General features: G+C 42.8%; 2 protein-coding genes across 2 annotated transcripts in view; one reads left to right on the forward strand and one right to left on the reverse strand.

Annotated features, from left to right (window-relative positions):
- Window positions 1-23,742, forward strand: part of ENTHD1 (ENTH domain containing 1) — a 281,812-nt gene that overhangs the window by 142,239 nt on the left and 115,831 nt on the right. Inside the window, exon 6 of the mRNA XM_075573741.1 lies at window positions 17,299-17,425. Within this exon, the coding sequence (XP_075429856.1) occupies window positions 17,299-17,425 (127 nt within the window). The remainder of the gene's footprint in view (window positions 1-17,298; window positions 17,426-23,742) is intronic.
- LOC142467843 (lamin-A-like) lies at window positions 17,023-23,077 on the reverse strand. The gene is made up of 2 exons (XM_075573742.1): window positions 21,988-23,077; window positions 17,023-20,107 (listed from the first exon to the last, which is right to left on the reverse strand). Exon 2 carries the CDS (start codon window positions 20,089-20,091, stop codon window positions 19,399-19,401), a length of 693 nt encoding a protein of 230 aa, XP_075429857.1. The 5' UTR covers window positions 20,092-20,107; window positions 21,988-23,077; the 3' UTR covers window positions 17,023-19,398.

A 23,742-nucleotide genomic window follows, 5' to 3' on the forward strand; every position in this document is an offset into this window, starting at 1 on the left:
AGGGCGTTTTGCAAAAGCCTGGACGTCGCACTACACTTTTCATCCGGCTACCATCCCCAGACCAATGGGCAGACAGAACGCACCAACCAATCCCTGGAACAATTCATATGGTGCTTTATTGCGGACACACAGGACAATTGGGCAGACCTCCTCCCTTGGGCAGAATTTTCCCATAATAATCTCCGAAATGAATCTTCACAACAAACCCCATTCTTCGTCAATTACGGGTTTCATCCTTCCGCACTACCTTCGCTAATCCCGAAGACAGGAGTCCCGGCCGCAGAGGACAGGATCCAGCATCTCCAAGACTCATGGGAGTGGATTCAACAAAATCTACGACATGCTGGCACCTTCTAGAAAAGACAGGCTGATCGCCACCGCAGGGAGGTTCTGGAGTACTCGGTAGGACAAAAGGTCTTGTTGTCCACCAAAAACATCTGCTTGAAAGTAGCATCACCCAAACTGGTACCGCGATTTATCGTCCCGTTTCCTGTGACGAAGAGAATCAATCTGGTAGCCTATCGGCTGGAACTGCCAAGAAACATGAGGATTCCCTCTGTCTTTCACTCCTCGCTCCTTAAACCATTTCTACAGGAATCTACACACTAACAACCAACAACCTCCTCCCCCTCCTATCCTGGTGGAGGGCCAGCAGGAATTCGAGGTACAGACCATCCAAAACTCCAGAATGTCTAGGGGGGATTGCAGTATGTCGTGCACTGGAAGGGGTTCGGCCCGGAAGAGAGGGAATGGATCCCGCATAGACAAGTACACACTAGCCGTCTAATCCGTGACTTCCACCATAAACATCCTTCTAAACCATCTATGGGTCGTCCGGAGGCCTCCCCTCAAGGAGGGGATACTGTAAGGTCCGCCGCTAAACCCCGCCCCTCGGGCACGCCACATGGCAGGGATACTGGGCTGCGCACGGCTGGAGCTGCGCGTGCACATAGTAGTGTGGAGGCACGACCCCAGCGGGGCGCAACACACCGGCGCCTTCACATGTCGTCATCAGGCCAAGTCGCGCACCTCCAATGCATACGTCACTGAACCAGCAATCAGCTGACCGCCGGAATGCACACACCTGATGCAGATTCACTACTTCTCTCTCTGTGCTCCGCCATTGGAGGAATTCCCTCACACCACTGTCCTTTGATTGGATACTTATCCTTCTTATTCTGGGCTTTCCCACTTCCTCACTGCTGAGCATAATCTTCTGTTTATGCGTTGTGCTCGCTGCTGTTCGTTTGTTCCTGTTCTGTTTGTGCTTTGACCCTAGCTTGGTTGGACCAGTCCTGTCTCCAGACCAGAACTTGGCTTCACTTCGGATTCCTACTATCTCCAACCCTTTGACCTCGGCTATGTACCTCGACCATTCTACCCTCTCTGCTCATGGACCACGGCTTACAGACAGCTATCACTCTCACCTCTCCAACACTGAACCACGGCAAGTACCTTGACTACCCAGACCTCTCCAACCCTGACCCGGCTACACGACTTGGATTACGCACTCCGGACCGGACAGCGCGGTTGCAGGTCAGTGCCTAAACATCCCCACCTCAGCCCCGCGGTCTTAGTCCTGTTTGTGGTGAGTGCAGCGTGACACATACAGAGGAAGGTAGAAGAGATGCTGGCCCTAGGGGTAATTGTACCGTCCCAGAGCCCTTGGGCTTGCCCGGTAGTCCTAGTGCATAAGAAGGACGGGACCACCCGGTTCTGTGTGGACTACCGGCAGCTCAATGCGGGAATGGTGTCAGATGCTTATCCCATGGACGAGCTGTTAGATGAGCTTGCGGGGGCAAAGTATCTGACAACCATGGATCTGTCCAAAGGGTATTGGCAGATCATTCTGACCCCGGAGGCTAGGGAGAAGTCAGCATTCATTACTCCAAGTGGCCTCTATGAGTTTTTGCTGATGCCGTTCGGGATTAAGAATGTCCCGGCCACCTCCAACGCCTTGTCAATAGGTTACTGGAGGGGATGCATGGATTTGCAAGGGCATATCTGGATGACATTGCTGTGTTCAGTAACTCGTGGGACTCACATTTAGTGCATGTAGCTGCGGTGCTGAACAGAATCAGGGAAGCAGGACTGACACTGAAACCTACCAAGTGTATAGTGGGTATTGCAAAGTGCTGTATTTAGGACACAGGGTGGGTGGAGGGCACATCAAACCAGAATCGGCGAAGGTAGACTCTATAATGAAGAGTCGGTACCTAGGACCAAGAAGCAGGTCATTGCTTTTTTAGGCATCGCAGGCTATTATAGGAAATTCATTCCCCAGTATAGTGCCCTGGCTAAACTCCGGACTGACGACACAGAAGCGACTCCCAGTTCTTGTTTCCAGGTCTCCTGCCTGTGAAACAGCGTTCCAGGCACTGAAGACAGCACTAGCTAGTGCTCCTATCCTGGTGGCTCCAGATTACTCCAAAAAGTTTTTGGTACAGACCGATGCCTCCGACTACGGTATCGGTGGTGTTCTCAGCCAAGTGGGGGAGGAGGGAGGGGAGGATCCTGTAGTGTACCTGAGCAGGAAACTGCTGCCCAGGGAAGTGGCTTATGCCACCATTGAAAATTAATATTTGGCTATTGTGTGGGCTTTACGCAAACTTCAGCCCTATTTGTATGGCCAGACATTTACGGTAATCACTGATCACAATCCCCTGATTTGGCTACAAAGGGTGTCCAGGGAAAATGGCAAACTGCTGCAAGAATTTGACTTTTCCATCCAACACAAAAAAGGCAGCGAGCATGCAAATGTGGACGGACTTTCACGTCAGGACAGTCTCAGTGAGCTAACAGCCTCAAAAGGTGTCAGCGTGTCCCCATTACCGGGCAAACCACCGGGCATGGCGCTTACAACCAAGCCTTCATCTTGAGGGGGAAGGTGTGACGGTGAGGGGGTAACCAAGCTCAATAATAAAGGTTAAGCCCACTTGTTTGCCCCTGATCTGTGTTTTGGGGTCCTAGAGTGTCAGCTCTTGGACCTGGCTGTTGCACACGCATTACTGTGACTGTATGTAAATTATGCGACAATAGAGAATTTTTGTGTTTTTACCTTTCCAGGAGTGCCAGCAAGCAGAGATTGCTAGGCTAGGAGTTTCAAGGTGGGTTTTGCAGAGAAAGTCTTGTCAGATTGTGGCTATGTAACGGGGTCCCCGAGTTATGGGATACACCAAAGATGTACCCGAGAATCAGGTGCGATTCTTGGATACATTGAAGCCCGGTGCTCCGGTCAAAATCCTACCCTGGAAATGTTCTTGCGACTCACCGCCAGGTGTCCCTGCTTCAGCACAGATCAGAATGGTAAAAGGCATAGGGGATCAAGGTATTCCCAGAACAGTACCAGGGCTCCTAGTATAAGGGGGATGCCCTGTTCATGCCCAAGTCACCCTGACCCTGGTTTAGGGGTTCAAGGGGTGCTCCAGCTATGTGATAAAGCTGTGAGGGTTTTATTTGTGTGCCAAATGTAAAGGCAGGTTTCTACAGTGTGGCAGGGATAAGGCTAGTAAGAGTAGAGGGTATATCTCCTTATTCTATCCCTGAAACCAGAAAGGGGGACTTAGACATTGTTAGCACAAGATACAGGGTAAAGGTATATTTTAATAAAGGATTATATTTAATAGGTATATATGTGTGTAACCGGTATATGATCTGTGGGTTTTCCAAGTCCTCGGTTCTGATAGACCAGTTGGCCAGCACGCGTGGTGCCACTGTGTTTGCTCAGGTCCCGGACTTGAAAGCCTAAGGGATGCCAAGGTGTGAGAACAGGCGGGATACTGGAGTTACACTCAAGTACCCACGTCCTAGTATAACAAAGGGCTATCCGGCCACCATTTGCCCTTTCCCAGACTTGAGGAGCCTGGCACAGCGAGGGGTTCAATATGCTAAGAGGCAGAGGTGCCAGGTTGGCGCAAGCCCCTTAACAGAATTGAAATCGGTATCCGCCCAGTTTTTGAATACCGGCAAATCGGTGATAGGCTGGCAGAGAAATTCCCACGCGCTGATTGGCTGTAGTGTTTTGGGAATGGGACTCCAAAACCTATAAGAAACCTAGCAGCCAATCAGGACCTCAGATTCTAAGCGCCAAACCACCAGCGGCAAATTCAAGATCCCAAAAGATGCTCTGAGAGAAATAGACGCGAGCCGGCTTCAGAGATTTCAAGGCAAAACATTTTCTAAGTCCCGGTTTTCAGAGGCCAAGTTCTGAAAACGGAACAGAGTTGTCACAGCTGGAACTGCATGCCGAATTGAGTTCCAGGACATTTGTGAGTACCTCCCAGTCATTGGAAAGGGCTCATACAGACTTCATTTTGTAGCCATTTAGACTAGGAAAGCTTAGTTTGTTTGCCCAGATCCCCAGTAAGTGTGTTTTCTATGGCATATTGTGATCTATTGTGTGTATGTCTTTTCCTGGAATAAATTACAATTTATTTTACCGTCTTGTTTTGCTCAATCATATGATCCCGGTACAAAACATGTAAATTGTCTGGTCTCCTGTGACAGTGGCTAAGGTGGCAAACTCGCGCATGCCCTTGTTTCATTTAGAAGATCCGCTTGCCCGGCTTCAGAAGACTGGCAGCCATCTGATTGGCTGGTTGGAAAGTTCCCACTCTGGGATTGGCATTTTGTGAATGAACACCAAAATACTATAAGAAACCCTGCAGCCAATCCAGTGTAGAGATTCTCTAAGATTTCAAGCGCCAAGACAGCAGCGGCAAATTTTAAATTGCCAAAAGATGCTCTTGGAGAAATAGACGCGAACCGGCTTCCGAAATTTCAAGACGAGAAATTTTGTAAGTCCCACTTATCGGGGCCAAGTTTTCAGAATAGAACGTAGCGGTCGCGGCTGGGATTGCAAGCTGAACAGAGTACCAGGACATTTGGTGCTATCTCCCGGTCAAGGGATTTCGGTGTCTCTGGAGCGGATACAGCAGTGGCGACAAGAACTTCATGCCGATTTGAGTTCCAGGACACTTCGGGATAAGTCCCAGTCAACTATAATCTTTGTTTTATGGACAGTAGAAGCTAGGAAAGTCTAGTTTTTTTCCCACAGACTCCAATAAATGTGTATTGCTCTTGTATTTTGTTTTCCACTGGGTGTTAGTCTGTTTCAATGGAATACATGACAATTTTTTTTACTATTTGTTTTGCTCAGTGACATGATCCCGGTATAAAGGTTTAAATGCCTGGTCTCCCATGACAATGGGGTACAGCCAAGTCCTGGGGGCCGCTTGGAGAGCGGGCGCACAATAGATAAAACAGTCCTTGATGCAATTACCAGTAAAGGCTGTCCCACTAGTCCGGGGACTGAACTCCACTGATTAGTGTCACGGGAGACCAGCACTTTTAACATTTTATACCCGGGGATCATACGATTGAGCAAAGCGAAGAGATAAAATATTTTGTAATTTATTTCCTTAAATGACATACACACTATGTTACACAATTACACTGAAAATACACTTACTGGGACGGGGGCAAATGAAATCTTTCAAAACAGAGTCTCTAGGAGCAATTTCCCAGGAGCAGGAGATGCTCGCAAACAGAGCTGGAAACAGTCCTCAGTCAGCGGTGCAAGTTGCCACCGCTGTGTACTCCATCTGAACTGTGGTATTGATACTTGGAACTTTAGTTCTTACGAAATCCTGAAGCTTGTTACGAAATCTTGTAGAATTTTAGAACTGTAGATCGAACTGAAGAACTGATGGCTGCATGGATTCTTATAGGGTTAAAACTCCTATACTAACCTGTGCATCCAATCCCTCCATGTGAATAATTTCCCCCACCTATCCCGGAGTTACCTTACAAGCCTGGCAGAGGTGGCTTCTCATTCTGCTAAGGGCATGCGCGAACCTCTCAGCTTTGCCGCTTAGCATATGAAACGCAACCTCCTTACCTGGCGACAGTCAGTCTGGGCTGGGTGGCCATTTGCCGATCTGCCCGGACTTTACACTAAGATGGGGGTACTTGGGTAACCCCTCCCCACTTCACACCGTAGTAGGTCGGAGCCTTTCAACTTTTTCAGACATCCCGGCAGCAAGCCAGCGGACTTTCTTAGAAGTCCGGGGCTGTAGATTGCTCCGCTCATTCGCACAAATTTCCTGCCATGCATTTCTAAACGACAGTGATTATAAATTAAGTGTTTCCTCTATCTCTGGCATTTCAAATGAAAATCTCTATGTGCCTAATATGTTGGAACAATTAAAATAGGGGCACTTTCATTCATCAATTTTTATATGAATGTATAAAAATCGCGCTATATGACTTTTCATAGTTTTACGCGAACGGCGCTCACAGCAAATCTCAGCGCTCTAGGAGCTTCCTAGCCAAAGTTAGCAAAAACCGCTTTCAATGCTGCCAAGCTCCGAACTTTAAAACCATTTTTCCTTTATGCGTTCATATGAAAACACTGCTACATTTATACACTTTAAACTTAGAAATGACATTATTCTTGCCATCTTATACCGTGTGGGAGATGTTCTGAACCACACATACATTTTATTACAGTTACAGGGTTTCTGCCATCATTGGGTTGCAGAGCTGGAAATTCACAATTCCCCAATATGGCTCAGGGACTCCCAGCCGGGCATAATACCTTTATTATTGGCCTGGGTACCCCCTCACCGTCACAGTTAGTTGTGGCAAGGGGTAAAGGGGTATTAGTATATATTATATTTTATATATTATATAATATATATTATCTCTAACTGTGCATGCTATGTATTGTATGTAATGTATACCCTGTTCACTTATGTAACTGTATCTGTAACCATGTATTATTTGTCAACTTAACTCTATGCCCAGGACATACTTGAAAATGAGAGATAACTCTCAATGTATTACTTCTTGGTAAAACATTTTATAAATAAAATAAATAAATAAATTAGTTCTCTGCGGCAGGCGGAAGCTGCTGGCTGGAGAAATTTTTCAAAAAGACTTTGGTTGCTTGGTTTCTTGGCTCAGGACACATCAGTGTATATGGAACCGGGCTCCTCAGACAGACAGGGGTTTAGTTCTGATAAAGAGTCCTGCTGCAAGCAGGACCCCGAACTTAGGGGCCTATGCAGAAAGGGCCGCTAAATGGCATTCGCCAGGGTTTCAATTCGCCAGGTTTTTGGCGTGTTAACCTCGCTGTATGCAGAGAGGGCCGAATCCCTGGCGAATGAATGCACCACCACCATTTAAAATAATGGCGAGTAACCGGTGGCAAGATTGCTGCCTGGCGAGAAACTGCCGAGAAGCCGTCCCCTGGCGACTTGTGTTTGCAGCAGAGAGAGATCCGCTGCTCTCTCGGCGCAAACATCAGCACATTAAAAATTATTTTAAAAACATTTTTATTCATAGTGTACATGTGCAGGGGGTCTCCGGAGCTGAACCGCATTGGTTTCAGGTCCGGGGACCCCCTGCTTCCCGAGATACAGGCCCCTTTATGAGGTGCCGGTATCCCTCTGCATTTAAAGGTCCCGATCACGTGACCGCGGAATGTAAACAAAGCAGAGGGATACTGGCACCCCCTAAAGGGGCCTGTATCTCGGGAAGCAGGGGGTCCCCGGACCTAAAACCAAAGCGGTTCAGCTCCGGAGACCCTCTGCACATCTACAGTATAAATAAAACACACATATCAATACACAATCATTCCTTACCTTAGCGGCTATGTGCTACGGTAACGAAGCAACATTAATGTATTTTTAATAACAGTGTACAGTGAGCAGGGGGTCTCTGAGCCACAAATCAATGCGGTTCAGCTCAGGGGACCCCCTGCTCCCGCACAATATTATTAAAATACAGAAATGCTGCTTCATTACCATAGCGGATAGCCGCTAAGGCAATGAAGGGTTAAGGCAGAATAGCATGTTTATTGGGGACAATTGCCCCCAATAAACATTGCAATAAACAACATACACCCACTGTGTATTTAAAATACATAAACAAGAATAAATACATTAAATACATATAGCACTTACCCATTACCGGTTGCCACGATGAAGGCCATCCTCATCTTCATCCTGCCCATGCCCCCTCCGCTGCTGCAAAACAGACACAACAATGAAAACATCCAAAGTAATGTCCCCTAACCCCTTAATCACCATAGCGGTTATTAACCGCTACAGTCATTAAGGGGTTAACCCACCCTCACCCACCACTTGGGACGCCTACATACCCTCCCACGGTAACCCCCCACCCCGTGAGGCCTAACCACCCTCACCCACTACCCACAAGGGAGGCCTACCCACATACCGTTGGGGAACACCCCCCCCCAACACCTACAGTACAATAATGTGCAAAATAACTATTATCCAGATAGGGATAATAGATTATTTGCCCATTATTAAAAACATTAACTAGCATATTCAAATAAATTAAGTACTACTGACCTTATCAATAAGAAGTCTCAGTCGCCAGCAACATCCTTGTCTTGCCCACAAAAAACATAGCCAATACAAAGCCACTACATTGCAATTACATTTAGATATCAATTAACCCCTTAAATACCATATAGGATAATAACCGCAAAGGTAATAAAGGGGTTAAGCCACACTGGCCCGATACCCACCCTTCACCCATGAATTTGTACATTGGCTTCGTCATGCAAATATATATATATATATATATATATATATATATATATATATATATATATATATATATATATACAGAGATATATATATATATATATATATATATATATATATATATATATATATATATATATACAGTGTTCGACAAACCTATACATTTGCTCGCCCCGGGCGAGTGGATTTAACCCCCGGGCAAGTAAATATTGGCCCAAGCAGCACACGTTTGGTACTAGGTGGCGAGTAGATTTTTTTGTGTGGCGAGTAGATTTTTTGGTGATTTGTCAACCACTGTATATATATATATATACACACACATGATGAACCAATATACAAATAAATGTAGAAGGGTTATCAAAAACATGCTGTACTCAAAATAATAGTTCTCCATAAATACACACTACAATACAAGTAATTTCCTTTAATAATCCTAACTGATATTACAACCAAAAAGATCAAATGCCAATCAAAAACCTCAAATCACAATCAACACATTGCATTCACATTGTATATATGATGCATAGAATCTATGCACCATATACATTCTGCAAATGAATGTTAACAATAACATTGCAATCAAAATACAGATAACTCCAAACAAATATACTATTGTAACCAATCCGGTAATCATAAATCAATTACCATTCAGTAATGACATCCCTAAACAATTTACATTCAATCCCTAACAATTAAACAATTAACTAATTCAAACCTGCAACTGAGCAATGTAGCCTGTAAAAATATATAAGTACCAACAAGCATAAAAAATTAACAACCAAGGCTAACCCTGACCTCTAATACAACATACAATAGCAACGATTACATCTATCTAATTTTAAAAGACTTTAAATACACATTTAAACATACATGCATAGTCAAAATAATTAAAAACACATCAAATCAAGCTTTTAAAACACTATCATTCTTACCCTGTATGTATATATCTCTCTAGACATACATACATACATACAGTGGCAAGAAATGATATACCACAGAAAATTAAATAAACATGTAAAGAAAAGAATTTAAAAAAATTAACAAGTTAAATAAAATACATTTCTTTAGTTCACTTACCATTACTTGCCCCCACCGACTCCCATTGAACTGGTTACTCACGATCAAAACCGCATTGGCACAGGAACCCATAAAATAACAAACCATAAAAAAATAAACATTAAACTAAAAATCCAAATCAATCCACGGGTCTTCTAATTTTAATCCATTTTCATCTGTATTCTTCTTTCTTCTATCTTCTTCCGGGGTCTTCTTCCCGTCTTCGGCCACGCCCTGGCCTTCTTCTTCTGTAGGAGGTCCTTCCTCCTCGGCAGCTGGCTTCAAAATGAGACGACATAGGCTTTTAAAGGCCTATGACGTCACATTTTCGTCATATGGTTCCCACGGCCCTGATTGGGCCGTGAAAACCATGTGTTTTGGCCGATAAAAAAAATGATGACGTCACTTAAAGGCAATGAAAGCACAGCCAATCAGAATGGCTTTGCTTCAATTGCCTTTAAGATGACGTCATGAAAAGAAACATGGCCGGCCTCACATGGTACGGTAGCCAATCAGAGCGTGGGAACTCCATCCCTACTCTGATTGGCTCTAGTATACCATGTGACAGAGGCTTGGGAGAGAAAGGATGTGACATCATTGAAAGCCTGTCACATGGTACTAGAGCCAATCAGAGTAGGGATGGAGTTCCCACGCTCTGATTGGCTACCGTACCATGTGTGGACGGCCATGTTTCTTTTAAAGACGTCATCTTAAAGGCAATTGAAGCAAAGCCATTCTGATTGGCTGTGCTTTCATTGCCTTTAAGTGACGTCATCATTTTTTTTTTATTGGCTAAAACACATGGTTTTCATGGCCCAATCAGGGCCGTGGGAACCATATGACGAAAATGTGACGTCATAGGCCTTTAAAAGCCTATGTCGTCTCATTTTGAAGCCAGCCGCCGAGGAGGAAGGACCTCCTACAGAAGAAGAAGGCCAGGGCGTGGCCGAAGACGGGAAGCAGACCCCGGAAGAAGATAGAAGAAAGAAGAATACAGATGAAAATGGATTAAAATTAGAATACCCGTGGATTGATTTGGATTTTTAGTTTAATGTTTATTTTTTTATGGTTTGTTATTTTATGGGTTCCTGTTCCTGGTGGTTTTGATCGTGAGTAACCAGTTCAACGGGAATTGGTGGGGGCAAGTAATGGTAAGTGAACTAAAGAAATGTATTTTATTTAACTTGTTAATTTTTTTAAATTATTTTCTTTAAATGTTTATTTAATTATCTGTGGTATATCATTTCGTGCCACTGTATGTATGTATGTATGTCTAGAGAGATATATACATACAGGGTAAGAAATGATAGTGTTTTAAAAGCTTGATTTGGTGTGTTTTTAATTATTTTGACTATGCATGTATGCTTAAATGTGTGTTTAAAGTCTTTTAAAATTAGATAGATGTAATCGTTGCTATTGTATGTTGTATTAGAGGTCAGGGTTAGCCTTGGTTGTTAATTTTTTATGCTTGTTGGTACTTATATATTTTTACAGGCTACATTGCTCAGTTGCAGGTTTGAATTAGTTAATTGTTTAATTGTTAGGGATTGAATGTAAATTGTTTAGGGATGGAATGTAAATTGTTTAGGGATGTCATTACTGAATGGTAATTGATTTATGTTTACCGGATTGGTTACAATAGTATATTTGTTTGGAGTTATCTGTATTTTGATTGCAATGTTATTGTTAACATTCATTTGCAGAATGTATATGGTGCATAGATTCTATGCATCATATATACAATGTGAATGCAATGTGTTGATTGTGATTTGAGGTTTTTGATTGGCATTTGATCTTTTTGATTGTAATATCAGTTAGGATTATTAAAGGAAATTACTTGTATTGTAGTGTGTATTTATGGAGAACTGTTATTTTGAGTACAGCATGTTTTTGATAACCCTTCTACATTTTTTTGTATATTGGTTCATCATGTGTGTGTGTATATATATATATATATATATATCTCTCTCTCTGTATATATATATATATATATATAACACAAAGAAGAACTAAGACAATCCCCTAAATAGCACTCTAAAATATATACCACAAGAATATTAATGTAAAACTGTAGTGAAAAGAACTGGATGCTCCTCAAGTGCAGAAAATGAAAAAGATTTTATTATTAGAACAGCAATGAGTACTACCTAATAAACATAAACACACAAATGGCAGCTCCAAAAAGATAACAAACAATGACTCACTGAAAAATATATATTAAATGCTAACTGATAATCTAATAACTAGGATGTGTTCAAATAATAAAGGTATTACACAAAAACTAAGCTACTGGATACACAGAAAAAACCCTTAAAGTAAAAGACCCTTGCTAGCTAAAGATCACTACATCTAGATGCACAGGGAAAAATATAACATTTAATAAACCTAAACACATGCAATGGTGTATAGGGAAAAAAATGAATTAAACTTATACCAAGGGAAAAGCAAAGGGGAGAAAAAAGATGTTAACAAGACTCAAACCCTGGCCAGCAATAGCAAAAACATGAAAAATAAGTACACAGCATGGATATATAGAGTCTCTGGGATCCAGGCACAGAGGCAGACAAAATGCAGTTGTCTAGGAAAAAATAAAGATATTGCTTGCCAAAGCGCATTGAATTGATACAACACAGGTGTGCATGAATGCCACGAGGAACCCTAACTCCCAATACAGGAGAGAAAGATACTCAGCTGTCTTGTCGTGACAAGGGAGGTCGGTTGCTAGTAGTAGGCATTCCAATGCGTGCTGGTTTAAAAGATCAAATGTCCACAGAGACCGCAGCATGCCGGGAGGAAGCCCACCCACGGGTGAAACGCGTAGAGTGGTTTCCTTCTGGCAGCTCCCCTTTAATTTATTTTCTTCTGACATGACTCTCACTGCATGCTGCGGTCTCTGTGGACATTTGATCTTTTAAACCAGCACGCATTGGAATGCCTACTACTAGCAACCGACCTCCCTTGTCACGACAAGACAGCTGAGTATCTTTCTCTCCTGTATTGGGAGTTAGGGTTCCTCGTGGCATTCATGCACACCTGTGTTGTATCAATTCAATGCGCTTTGGCAAGCAATATCTTTATTTTTTCCTAGACAACTGCATTTTGTCTGCCTCTGTGCCTGGATCCCAGAGACTCTATATATCCATGCTGTGTACGTATTTTTCATGTTTTTGCTATTGCTGGCCAGGGTTTGAGTCTTGTTAACATCTTTTTTCTCCCCTTTGCTTTTCCCTTGGTATAAGTTTAATTCATTTTTTTCCCTATACACCATTGCATGTGTTTAGGTTTATTAAATGTTATATTTTTCCCTGTGCATCTAGATGTAGTGATTTTTAGCTAGCAAGGGTCTTTTACTTTAAGGGTTTTTTCTGTGTATCCAGTAGCTTAGTTTTTGTGTAATACCTTTATTATTTGAACACATCCTAGTTGTTAGATTATCAGTTAGCATTTAATATATATTTTTCAGTGAGTCATTGTTTGTTATCTTTTTGGAGCTGCCATTTGTGTGTTTATGTTTTTTAGGTAGTACTCATTGCTGTTCTAATAATAAAATCTTTTTCATTTTCTGCACTTGAGGAGCATCCAGTTCTTTTCACTGCAGTTTTACATTAATATTCTTGTGGTATATTTTAGAGTGCTATTTAGGGGATTGTCTTTGTTCTTCTTTGTGTGTTATATATTACTCTCATCCCCCAGCACCAACAGTATCCCTTTAACATTTTATTTCTGACACTTTTTTCTTTGGGTTTATTTTTGATACCCAAGCAATCAGTGATAATTAGGGTCTGGTTTAGCCACTTATTCCTGGTGTGAGCAACATTTCTTTTTTGTGTGTTTGAGATATATATATATATATATATATATATATATATATATATATATATATATATATATATATATATATATATATATATTTGCATGATGAAGCCAATGTACAAATTCATGGGTGAAGGGTGGGTATCGGGCCAGTGTGGCTTAACCCCTTTATTACCTTTGCGGTTATTATCCTATAGGGTAGTTAATGGGTTAATTGATATCTAAATGTAATTGCAATGTAGTGGCTTTGTATTGGCTATGTTTTTTGTGGGCAAGACAAGGATGTTGCTGGCGACTGAGACTTCTTATTGATAAGGTCAGTAGTACTTAATTTATTTGAATATGCTAGTTAATGTTTTTAATAATGGGCAAATAATCTATTATCCCTATCTGGATAATAGTTATTTTGCACATTATTGTACTGTAGGTGTTGGGGGGGGGGGGGTGTTCCCCAACGGTATGTGGGTAGGCCTCCCTTGTGGGTAGTGGGTGAGGGTGGTTAGGCCTCACGGGGTGGGGGGTTAATGTGGGAGGGTATGTAGGCGTCCCGAGTGGTGGGTGAGGGTGGGTTAATCCCTTAATGACTGTAGCGGTTAATAACCGCTATGGTGATTAAGGGGTTAGGGGACATTACTTTGGATGTTTTCATTGTTGTGTCTGTTTTGCAGCAGCGGAGGGGGCATGGGCAGAATGAAGATGAGGATGGCCTTCATCGTTGCAGCCGGACATGGATGAGTGCTATATGTATTTAATGTATTTATTGCTGTTTATGTATTTAAAATGGGCACATTCACTATTATCCCTTTGTGGATAATAGTAATTGTGGCCATAACTATACTGTATGTGTTAGGGGGGGGGGGGGGGGTATTTCTTTAAAAGTATGTATGTGTTTATTCATTAATTTGGGGGGGGGCACATAATTGGTACTGCAGGCCTGCGGGTAACACCCGAGGGCCCCCGCCGGTCTATAGTATCATTGATGTGCATATATGTGTATGTTAGGGGTTATAGGTGTTGTTGTTATATATATATATATATATATATATATATATATATATATTTATATTCATTTATTTATTTATTCATTTACATTTATTTATTTAGTGTGGGTCTGCTGTGTGTGATTATTCTTCATTGTGAGTAGTGGGGGTGGGTGAAGGGGGTATTAGCCCCAACGGTGGTTGTTTAGGGCTTGCGGGGGTAGCGGGAGGGGTTAACCCCTTCATGACTGTAGCTTTATTAATTGCTATGGTCGTGAAGGGGTTAAGTGCACCCGCAACCCCCCCGCAAGCCCTAAACTCACACCCAGGGCCAAATACCCCCTTCACCCACCCCCGCTACCCACAATAAAGCTGGCACGGTGGGTTAACCCCTTCATTGCCTTAGCGGTTAGCCGCTAAGGTAATGAAGTGGGCTGTACATGCATTTTTCCTGCTTCGGATGCATGCCGGGGGGCTCCAGTGTTGGTATTAATGGTATCACCTCTGGAGACCCCCGGCATCAATCCGAGCCAGGAAAAGGGCCTGATTTTTTTTATGTCCCCTCTCGCCGCTCAGCTCCAGCTTCTTGCCAACTTTTTTTGGCGGAGCTATTTGGAGAACATCTCTCCATTTTATTGGTGCGATCAGCGGCGAGATGCTGATCGGGGCTTCCTGCATACGGGTTTTTTAAAACTGGCGAGATATTGCTTCTCACCACCCGCGCAACGAGTTTTTAAAACAGAAAAAAAAAACTGCCGTTTTTCCTCATCTCGCCAGTTTCTCGCCATTTACTGAATTGCTGTAGGCATATTTGGCGAGAACCTGGCGAGATTGCGCTTTTCGCTGCTCTCTGCATAGGCCCCTTAGTCTCCCGCAAGAGACTAACAGTTCACCATGCAAGGTATACAGATACAGTCCCCTCAAGAAGACTCACACAGGCTGAGCTGTTCTAAGCCAAACACACACTAGTACAGTTTGGAGCTTTCAGTTATACCTCAAACTGCAGAGAGATGCCAGAATGTCTGCACGTATCAAAGGGTTTTTCTGGCCTCCTTGATCTGGCTGAGTTTTGCGCGAACTGCTGACACTCTATTCCCTTGGAGTGTGAAACCCAAGAGGTTTCCTGGCTGACAGGCTAAGAAGTGTTAGACATAGCCCCCCTTACACAAAAGAGTCCTCTCAATTTAGATTACTCCTTTTGATGATCCCACCAACTGACTTCATTGGACATGCAAGCAGAAGCATTAGTATGCAAGGAAGGGTCATCACCTGGCCACTTGGTCCTTCATTAGAAATGCAGGAATAAGACTTCCAATGTCCACTTTGTTACTGGGGTGAACCCTTCCCCCCCCTCCCCCAAAGGATTAGGATTTGTGGGGATAGGCTGTCTTTCTGGCCCCCAGGGGGACCCCTGGAGGGAATGCCTTGGACCTCCGGAACCGAAGTTATGGCAATTTAACAGATTGGGGCGTTTCAGAGGCAGGGATATGACACTGATTCTTTTCAGCAAAAGAATATTTTTTTTGATTACCATGAAGGGGTTACCTGGGAATCTGGGGTTTCCCCCACAAAGTTTCACACCTTCTAGCAAGGTATGGCAGTACCAGAAACTAGTTACTAGCCCTAGCAGTTCCGGAGTTATAACCCCAAACATGTCACTTAGGGAATGGGTCCAATCCCACTTAGCCCACAAACAATAAAATACAAACACCTAAGAAGGGACAAGGACATACATACTCAGGGAGTACAAAGCAATAATACATTTATATACATGTTCCTATGACGTGGGCCGTATCTTCACGGTGCAACCCAGAGATACCATAGCACCCCATGTCACAATAAGGTTCAGGTATTTATGTTGGGGACAATTGGTTTATGTTGGCAAGGAGTGTTGCCTTTACTTTCGGAAATGTCTAAATGTAGGAAGCATCCCGATATTTTGGTGTTAGGGGGGAATGGTTTGGGGAAAGTACCATCTTGCAAGTTAGTTAAGGACATGAGGATGGATTTGAGTAATTCGTGGTTTGACTTTCAGCATATGAGGTTGGTATAGTCAGACGTAATACAGAAGTGTTATTGGACAGGAGCAAGGAGTTTGAAGGCTATTAAAAGGTTCATGAAAAAATTGAATATATCAATGGAGAAATTAGTTGTGGGGATTGGAGTTTTTTCAACAAGACATAGGGACCTGGAAGCGGACTTGTAGGTTTGTTCAGAGAAGATAGAGTTCATCTTACGGAACATTCAACTTGGGTTTGGCAAAGGGACTGGAGTTTGTTATGACTTTCTTTTGGGATGGGTCAAGGCCACTTGAAGGGTTTAAATGAACTTGACGGCGGCGGTGAAACAGGACGTTGAGGCATTTATTATAAAGAAGTCAGGGGCTCAAACATCAGTGGACCAGTAGGGTGTTACAGATGGTAAAGTGGGGGCATGTCTTGCCATGGGGAGCAGACATACTTAACCCTACTGGGGTTCGTGCGCATCATCCCAGCTTGATGGCTGTTGTGTGGACACAGACTAAGGTGGATAATGGGCACTATGGAAGGGAGACTTATGGTGAATATTCAGGAACCTCCAGTATGTATGAATGTATGTACAGTATGTACATGTGTAATAAAATCATGGCAATTTCCCCAAAAGGACTGGTGTTATGGTGGTTATTGGGGAGGGAGTATTGAGGCTCCTATGGTCATGTTTTGCAGCTGCCAATGCCTCCTAACCCATAGCAGGCACAATACTTGTAAGATGTACTGTATAAGCATTTTTACATTACCTTTCTTATTTAATTTTTAAACTCCATTATTTAGTATAACAATAAATAACATTTATTATTTTTACAATTCTGCATCCATTTGTTTTTAATCCTGTAGGACTTGTTAATGCTATGTGAAGATAAATCACTGAAAACCAATACTAGAGCAGATTCCTGCCCTGCAGCTGTTTCTATAACAAGGAGTTCTGCAATGTCATTGACATCTACTGATCCTCTAAAAGCAAGTATGACAATGTTGTACAAAAATAAGTGAAATCAGTTTAATGTATGTACACTTAGATACATTAACATAGTTTCGACTTAACACTAAATAGTGTTATGCACATTTCATAATTAACATTGAACTGAAATGTGCCATCTTGCTGTCTTTTGCAAAATACTAACTTTCTGACTTCTCAGTTGTTGGCTAAATTTTCCTAGCAATACCTATCCTCTGGCTAAACCTGGTAAAGGGCCATATATTAATTAAACCTACTTGCTTATTTTTCGTTTGAATGGGTCATTTGCTGTCTAAGGGCTTTGTATCATTTACCCAATCAGGCCCAAAATGTCTATTACCTGCTGATTAATCAGCAGTCAGAATGTAAAAATGCTGTCTGACACTTAAAGGTGCTAAATGGAAACCTAAAGTTCATCACTAAACTGTTTTCTACGTCCGTATGCTGGTATTTCAAACCATGAGGGTTATACAGTATGTGGTATCCATTACATTAGAACTCATAATATAGTTATTATTAGAGACACATGTGTTTTACATACTGGGAAGGATATGTCTGTTGCTGTTACTACAGTTCTTGTACCACATAGCTGAATTTAAAATGCCAGAGCAAATGTCAGCAGTGAATTCATGATTTTACACATAGCAGACAAGTAATTAAGTCCTTGTTACTCCTAGAACTGATCCATCAAAATATTTTATAAAGTATATTGTCAGATAGTGTTTGATTGTGTAATTAGCTTGAAAGCAAAAGATGAAATAGCAGAAAATGTTATGTATCAGATTTAAAGCTGTCTGCACAATTGTTATACAATTAGTCTCCTATATCACTTGCCTTCATCACAATAAAAAAATAGCCACAGACACAATCAGACAAATTAACAAAGAGTAGCTGCTCCCGACCAATCAATATAAATCTCCATATATTCTGTGTGCTCCTGTAAGTACAGTATTTTAATCCATAAGCTTTCTGTTTGTACCTAGAAATTAATCCCATTGCATAAATTGCAATGTACTGCTTATAGATGTACCATTAAAATATCATTAATATGTTACCATCATAAATCACCATTAATATGTACTGCTAAAATATCAACTCTTTCAATATAAATGTGTATCAATTTAGCATGGAAAATTATAGCACAATGTTGGGGAACATATCAGATTTACAGGTGAAATGGTTGCTCATTGAGTGAACACTAATTATCATACTTTTAATCTTTATGTAACCCCTCTTACTTATATGCCCCAGACTGACACCTGGTGGGGGCCAGAGTTCTTTATTGATTTCGATATGCCACACGGGATTTACGGTCAGAAATGTGAAAATAAGTACACGGTGGGTGTGGTACAACCGTGTTTATGTAATAGTTACCCAGTTCTAAAGACCTTGTGATCCGCAGCAAAGGGTCACTATACTCACCATACAACATACATGTATTAGAGCACTTAGCAATAACGCAGCGCAGGTGTGTGTCAGTTAAGGCTGCGTCCCTCGTGCTGCGGACCGCGCTCATGCTTGAGAGTGGTGATGTCACCATCTCTCCAAGCATGAGCGTTGGGCTGTCCGGCAAATTTCCGAGATCCCTCAGCACGCCTCAAACTCTGTCTGAGTCTTCCCTACGGCAGAGCTGCAGACACGGCTGTGAGTGTCCTGCTGCAGCGAGCCAGGAGGTACTGAGACACTGCCGAAGCAGCCCCCCTTCTCTCCCCCCCGGCGAAGGTACTGAGACACTGTCGGGTCAGCCCCTGCCCGGAGCAGCCTCCACTCTCTCCCCCTGGCAGAGCTCCAGACACGGCTGTGTGTGTCTTGCTGCAGCCAGCCCCCCGGCGGAGGTACAGGGACACAGGGGGTTCTCGGGGGCTCACTGGGGGGGGGGGAGGAGGGATGTTCAGCGCATCATGGAAGGGGGAGGAGCGGGGGGTGTTCGGCGCCTCACCGGGGGTGGGGTGGTGTATGTGTGTGTGTCCCTCCGTAGCTCATTTGCCCATTATAAAATCAAACATTAGCCAGCCAGTATAAATAAAGTAAATAAAACTTTCTACTGCCATCATGAAGGGCGTCCTCATCAGCATACTGCAGGTCCATGTCCTCTGTTGCCAGCAAGAGTACATAAGAAAATACAATCTAGCACTAAATGTCCATTCCTTGTAACCCTTGCTGACGTTTTGAAAAGCCTCTGTCAGCTTACTTTTGAATTCTGTCTGATGTCTGGAATCTATTTCTACGATCCTAGATTCGTGCCATTTCATGGTATCACTTAAAGAGCATTCGAGAATAGCTTTTTGAGTTTTCCGCTCTTGAAGCTGTCGTTCTGCACTTCTTTTTCCACTCAATGCAGTTGCCAGTTCAGCATCTTTGGAATTGAGTTGCGATTCCACATCTCCCTGTTGACTCAGAGTAAGGCTTAAATCTGTTTCCTTTTCTCTATTTCTGATCTGCAGCTGCTGGTGCTCCTCCCGGACGTTGTCCAGCTCCAGCTGCAGCCGTGCCCTTTCATTTGCCATGTGGTCCAGCAAATTGCGGGCATCGACCATCTTGGCCTCATAGCGCAGTGTCAGGTGTTCGCCCCTGAGTTTAGGGTGACCGCCGGCATCAGGTTCTGTAGCCATATTCACGGGTGGTTCAAGCTGGGCGGAGTTTTTATTCATACCAATTGACTCCCGTGGCATCTCAGTTTGGTAGTAACTGTGAAAGCGTAGAAATAATATCAATAAGTCAGGGGTTCAAAGTATCACCGTGAGTTTATTGCACCAAGGTACAAATGAGAGAAAGAATTCAAAATTAACTCATTCCTCTGAAAACATATTGCTTGACATCACATTTTTATACATTTCAAATGAGTAATACGCCCCTTAAGGGGGCTGGCTTAGAGATAAAAAACAAAATGATGACATACAAAATCCTAAGTCATGCATAAATATGCTTTGCATGCTAACCTTTATCCTATATATCTCCCCGTAATTTGGGCCTCATAACCTCCTGATTTAAGGAGTAAACCTCTTAGCCCTTTGTGTGTAGCTGCAAGATAAGAGAAGCGGGGGCTCACAAAGAATGAGTTTGTTAGAAAAACTGACAATGCAATTATTTCAATTTCATGACTAGTAGGAATTATGCAAGGGTTAGTCTTTGCCAGGAGCGATGCTCTGCAGCGCAGCTTTCATACACAAATAAACAGATACGCATACATACAAGCAAACACTCAAAATGGCTGCTGCGCCAAAATGGTGGTGATGATAGTCTGTCTTCATATAGCCTAAGCCACACACCTTATCTCAAATCTTCACACTACCTAGCGTTGTACCTATTGAGGTGTGAACACCGAACCAGTTCTAGCCAAAGACTGTATCTTTCTAGCGGCTATTTTCATTGTGAGGAATATGGGTTGGGCCATGGGGCCACAGTAGCATGACTGTATTGGTATTGCGCTTCCCAGTCGTAATTTGGTTCTTCTTTCCTGATCAAAGAAGCCGATCATCGTACTGAGTTGGGATTGTGGGTGCGCTTATAGCAATGCACAGCTTCACTTGGTTGTGATGCAGAACCTATATCTGGATTGAATCACACGAGCAGCTTCCTTCAATTTTTTGTAGTATCTTTGCTGTAGACACTTCCAACATTTGACTGGAGTAAGATTACACACTGCTTCAAATGTTCATAATTTTTCCTGTGACATTGCATTCTCCATATGGATTGAAGAAGGCAGGTTGCTTTATTCTGGCTATTTAGCCGACGCATTTCCATTCCTCTGTAGGTAGCCTGTATGGTGAGCGCTGCAGAGCGTTTGCGCAGCTACATTTCTCTCCAACCTTGCTTGGACAAGAGCTTTGTAGTACTTCTGAATTAGTCTGCTGCTTTAATCCCTTTTTTTTAAAAACTTATAATTGTATCGATTTTCACAGATAAATGGGAAGGGGAAGGGTACAAAAATAAAAGGGGGGGGACAACCATTTTGTATCGGTTTTCTTACAAACAAACAACAACAGTCACATTACTGTACCTATCATACAACTTTTTGGTGAACACAATATTTTACATTTAGCACTCCCAAATCCTCTCTCCCTCCGGTATCGTGCCGCTATCCAGCATGCCAGGGCTCCCAGACCCTATGATACTTCCTTGTGGTGTGGTTCAGAAATTAGGTACGTTTCTCCATCAATTGAACATCATTAACCCTTCTAATAATCTATCTTCTTGAGGGCGGGAGTGTCTTTTTTCCACGCCGCTGCTACAGCACACCTAGCAGCCATTAGGATATGCAGAATAAATTTTAGTGTACAATGATTTACATCTTCCATAGGTTTAGCCAGAATAATTAGAGTTGGGTTTAGCGGGATTTTGATATCAGTCACATCTTTTATTAGTTTCAGAACTGTCTTCCAATACCCCTGCATTACTGGGCAGAACCACCAAATATGTGCCAAATCTCCTAATTGTCCACAACCCCTCCAACATCTATCAGAGGTCCCCGGGAACATCTGCTTTACTCTTTTGGGGATGTACTACCAACGTAACAACATTTTAGATATATTCTCTTTTATTACTGTACATATAGAGGTTTTACCCACATTATCCCAGATATCTTCCCAGTCCTCCCGTTGTTATCTGAGTCTGGAAGTCCAGAGCCAATTGGTCCATATATTTATGGTTTGGGATATCTTTCTCAAGACACAAAAATCACCAGGCGCTCCTGCGAGTGTTTCAGATAGGAGGAGATAATGCAGTATAGTAAATGCAAAATATAGAATGAAATGATATACAACCAGTGCCAGTTTGCAGCTCGACCTTCAGTGAATCTTCCTTATAGATCCTTATATAGTGGCAATGTCCAGAAGTCAGGGAGCGCAGACACCAGGATTAACATATGAGGAGAAAAAACAATAACACAAATGATAGTGCAATCCTGTAGGGTAAAAAAATATTCCAACTGGGAATGGGGACATGCACAGTGGATAGAAACAAAATATAAACAGATAGCCACTGCTATAATCCTATGGGGTAAGAGGCTGGAATATGATCAGGTATACACATGACACAGTGGTTGAAATCAAGAATGGCCACACAAATGTAGAAAATGATTAAAAAAAGGGTTTAGTAAAATGACATCAGGAGGCACACGGATGCAGTGGGAACTTACAATCAAGCCCCAGAAATCAGGCAATGGAAATAGAGCTTAGTCCGTGTCCGTTGTGGGAGAGATAACCTGTATGCGTAGTGACTGCTGCAGGGGAGTCAGGCTGCGCCGGCGCTTCCTCCACTGTCAGCCTCCGCAGGACTTCCGGGTTAGATTCTCTCCACCAGTATTCGGCACCACGTGACTGCGTCACACTGCGGGCAAAGCAAGCTGCTATTAAACAGGAACCAAAGACTCAACGCAAGTAGACTTCTGCGTTTCGCTAACAGCTTCCTCAGGAGTCTGTGGTGCCTGTTAGTGGCTGGCCTGCTTGATATACAGAGGCACAGCCAATCGGGAGTCAAGTGTGACGTCATCCTTCCAATCATCTGCCTGCATCATTTCCACCAATGGTGGTATGGATTGCTCGATTCTGCACCTATCATCCCTCAGAGGGGCGGGACTAATGTCCGTGGGCAACATAAACACTAACAACAATTTTAATGGGTGAAAAAACAGATATGTGTTCCCTTAAACTCTGGGGAACAGGCAGCATTAAAAACCTTTAAAGAACTGGCAGGATTCAAAGACATTTTAAGGGTTAATTCTCACCGCATAGGCTTAAGTGCCAACCTGAAGGGGAAGTTTAAAACCTTTGTATGTAAGCTCTGACCTTTGGAGCATGATAGGTTTTACACTTCCTCTTCAAGTTGGCACTTAAGCCTATGCGATGGGAAATAACCCTTAAAATGTCTAGAAAATCCCACCTTATCCTATAAAATGCTTTCTCCGCGTCTAGACTAGCTTTCGATCTAGATTTGTGTATTTGATCAATAACATTAATAATTTTCCTTCTGTTATCTGATGCCTGGTGCTCGCTCAAAAAACTCACCTGATCATAGTGGATTAATCTTGGGAGTATTGGGTTCAGTCTGTTGGCTAGAATTTTGCTATAAATTTTCAAGTCCGTGTTATGTAGTGAGATTGGCCTGTAGCTACTACAACATAGAGGATCTTTTGCCTCTTTAGGAATCACCACTATGCTGGACGTTGTCATCTGTGGAGGAATTTGTTTCCCGCTTAGGAAATCATTAAATAGATCCAACAGATAAGGTCCTAAAATTCCTATAAAATGTTTGTAGTAGAGGTTTGCAAAACCATCAGGACTTGGGGCTTTTGATGGCTTCAAATAGCAGAGCGCTTTTCCCAG

The sequence above is a fragment of the Ascaphus truei genome, chromosome 17 (genome assembly GCF_040206685.1).
Source record: "Ascaphus truei isolate aAscTru1 chromosome 17, aAscTru1.hap1, whole genome shotgun sequence".
NCBI classification, from domain to species: Eukaryota; Metazoa; Chordata; class Amphibia; order Anura; family Ascaphidae; genus Ascaphus; species Ascaphus truei.

Bases quoted from the DNA above. Each gene is read 5' to 3' on its own strand.
- LOC142467843 (XM_075573742.1), bottom strand. From the start codon at position 20,091: ATGCCACGGGAGTCAATTGGTATGAATAAAAACTCCGCCCAGCTTGAA.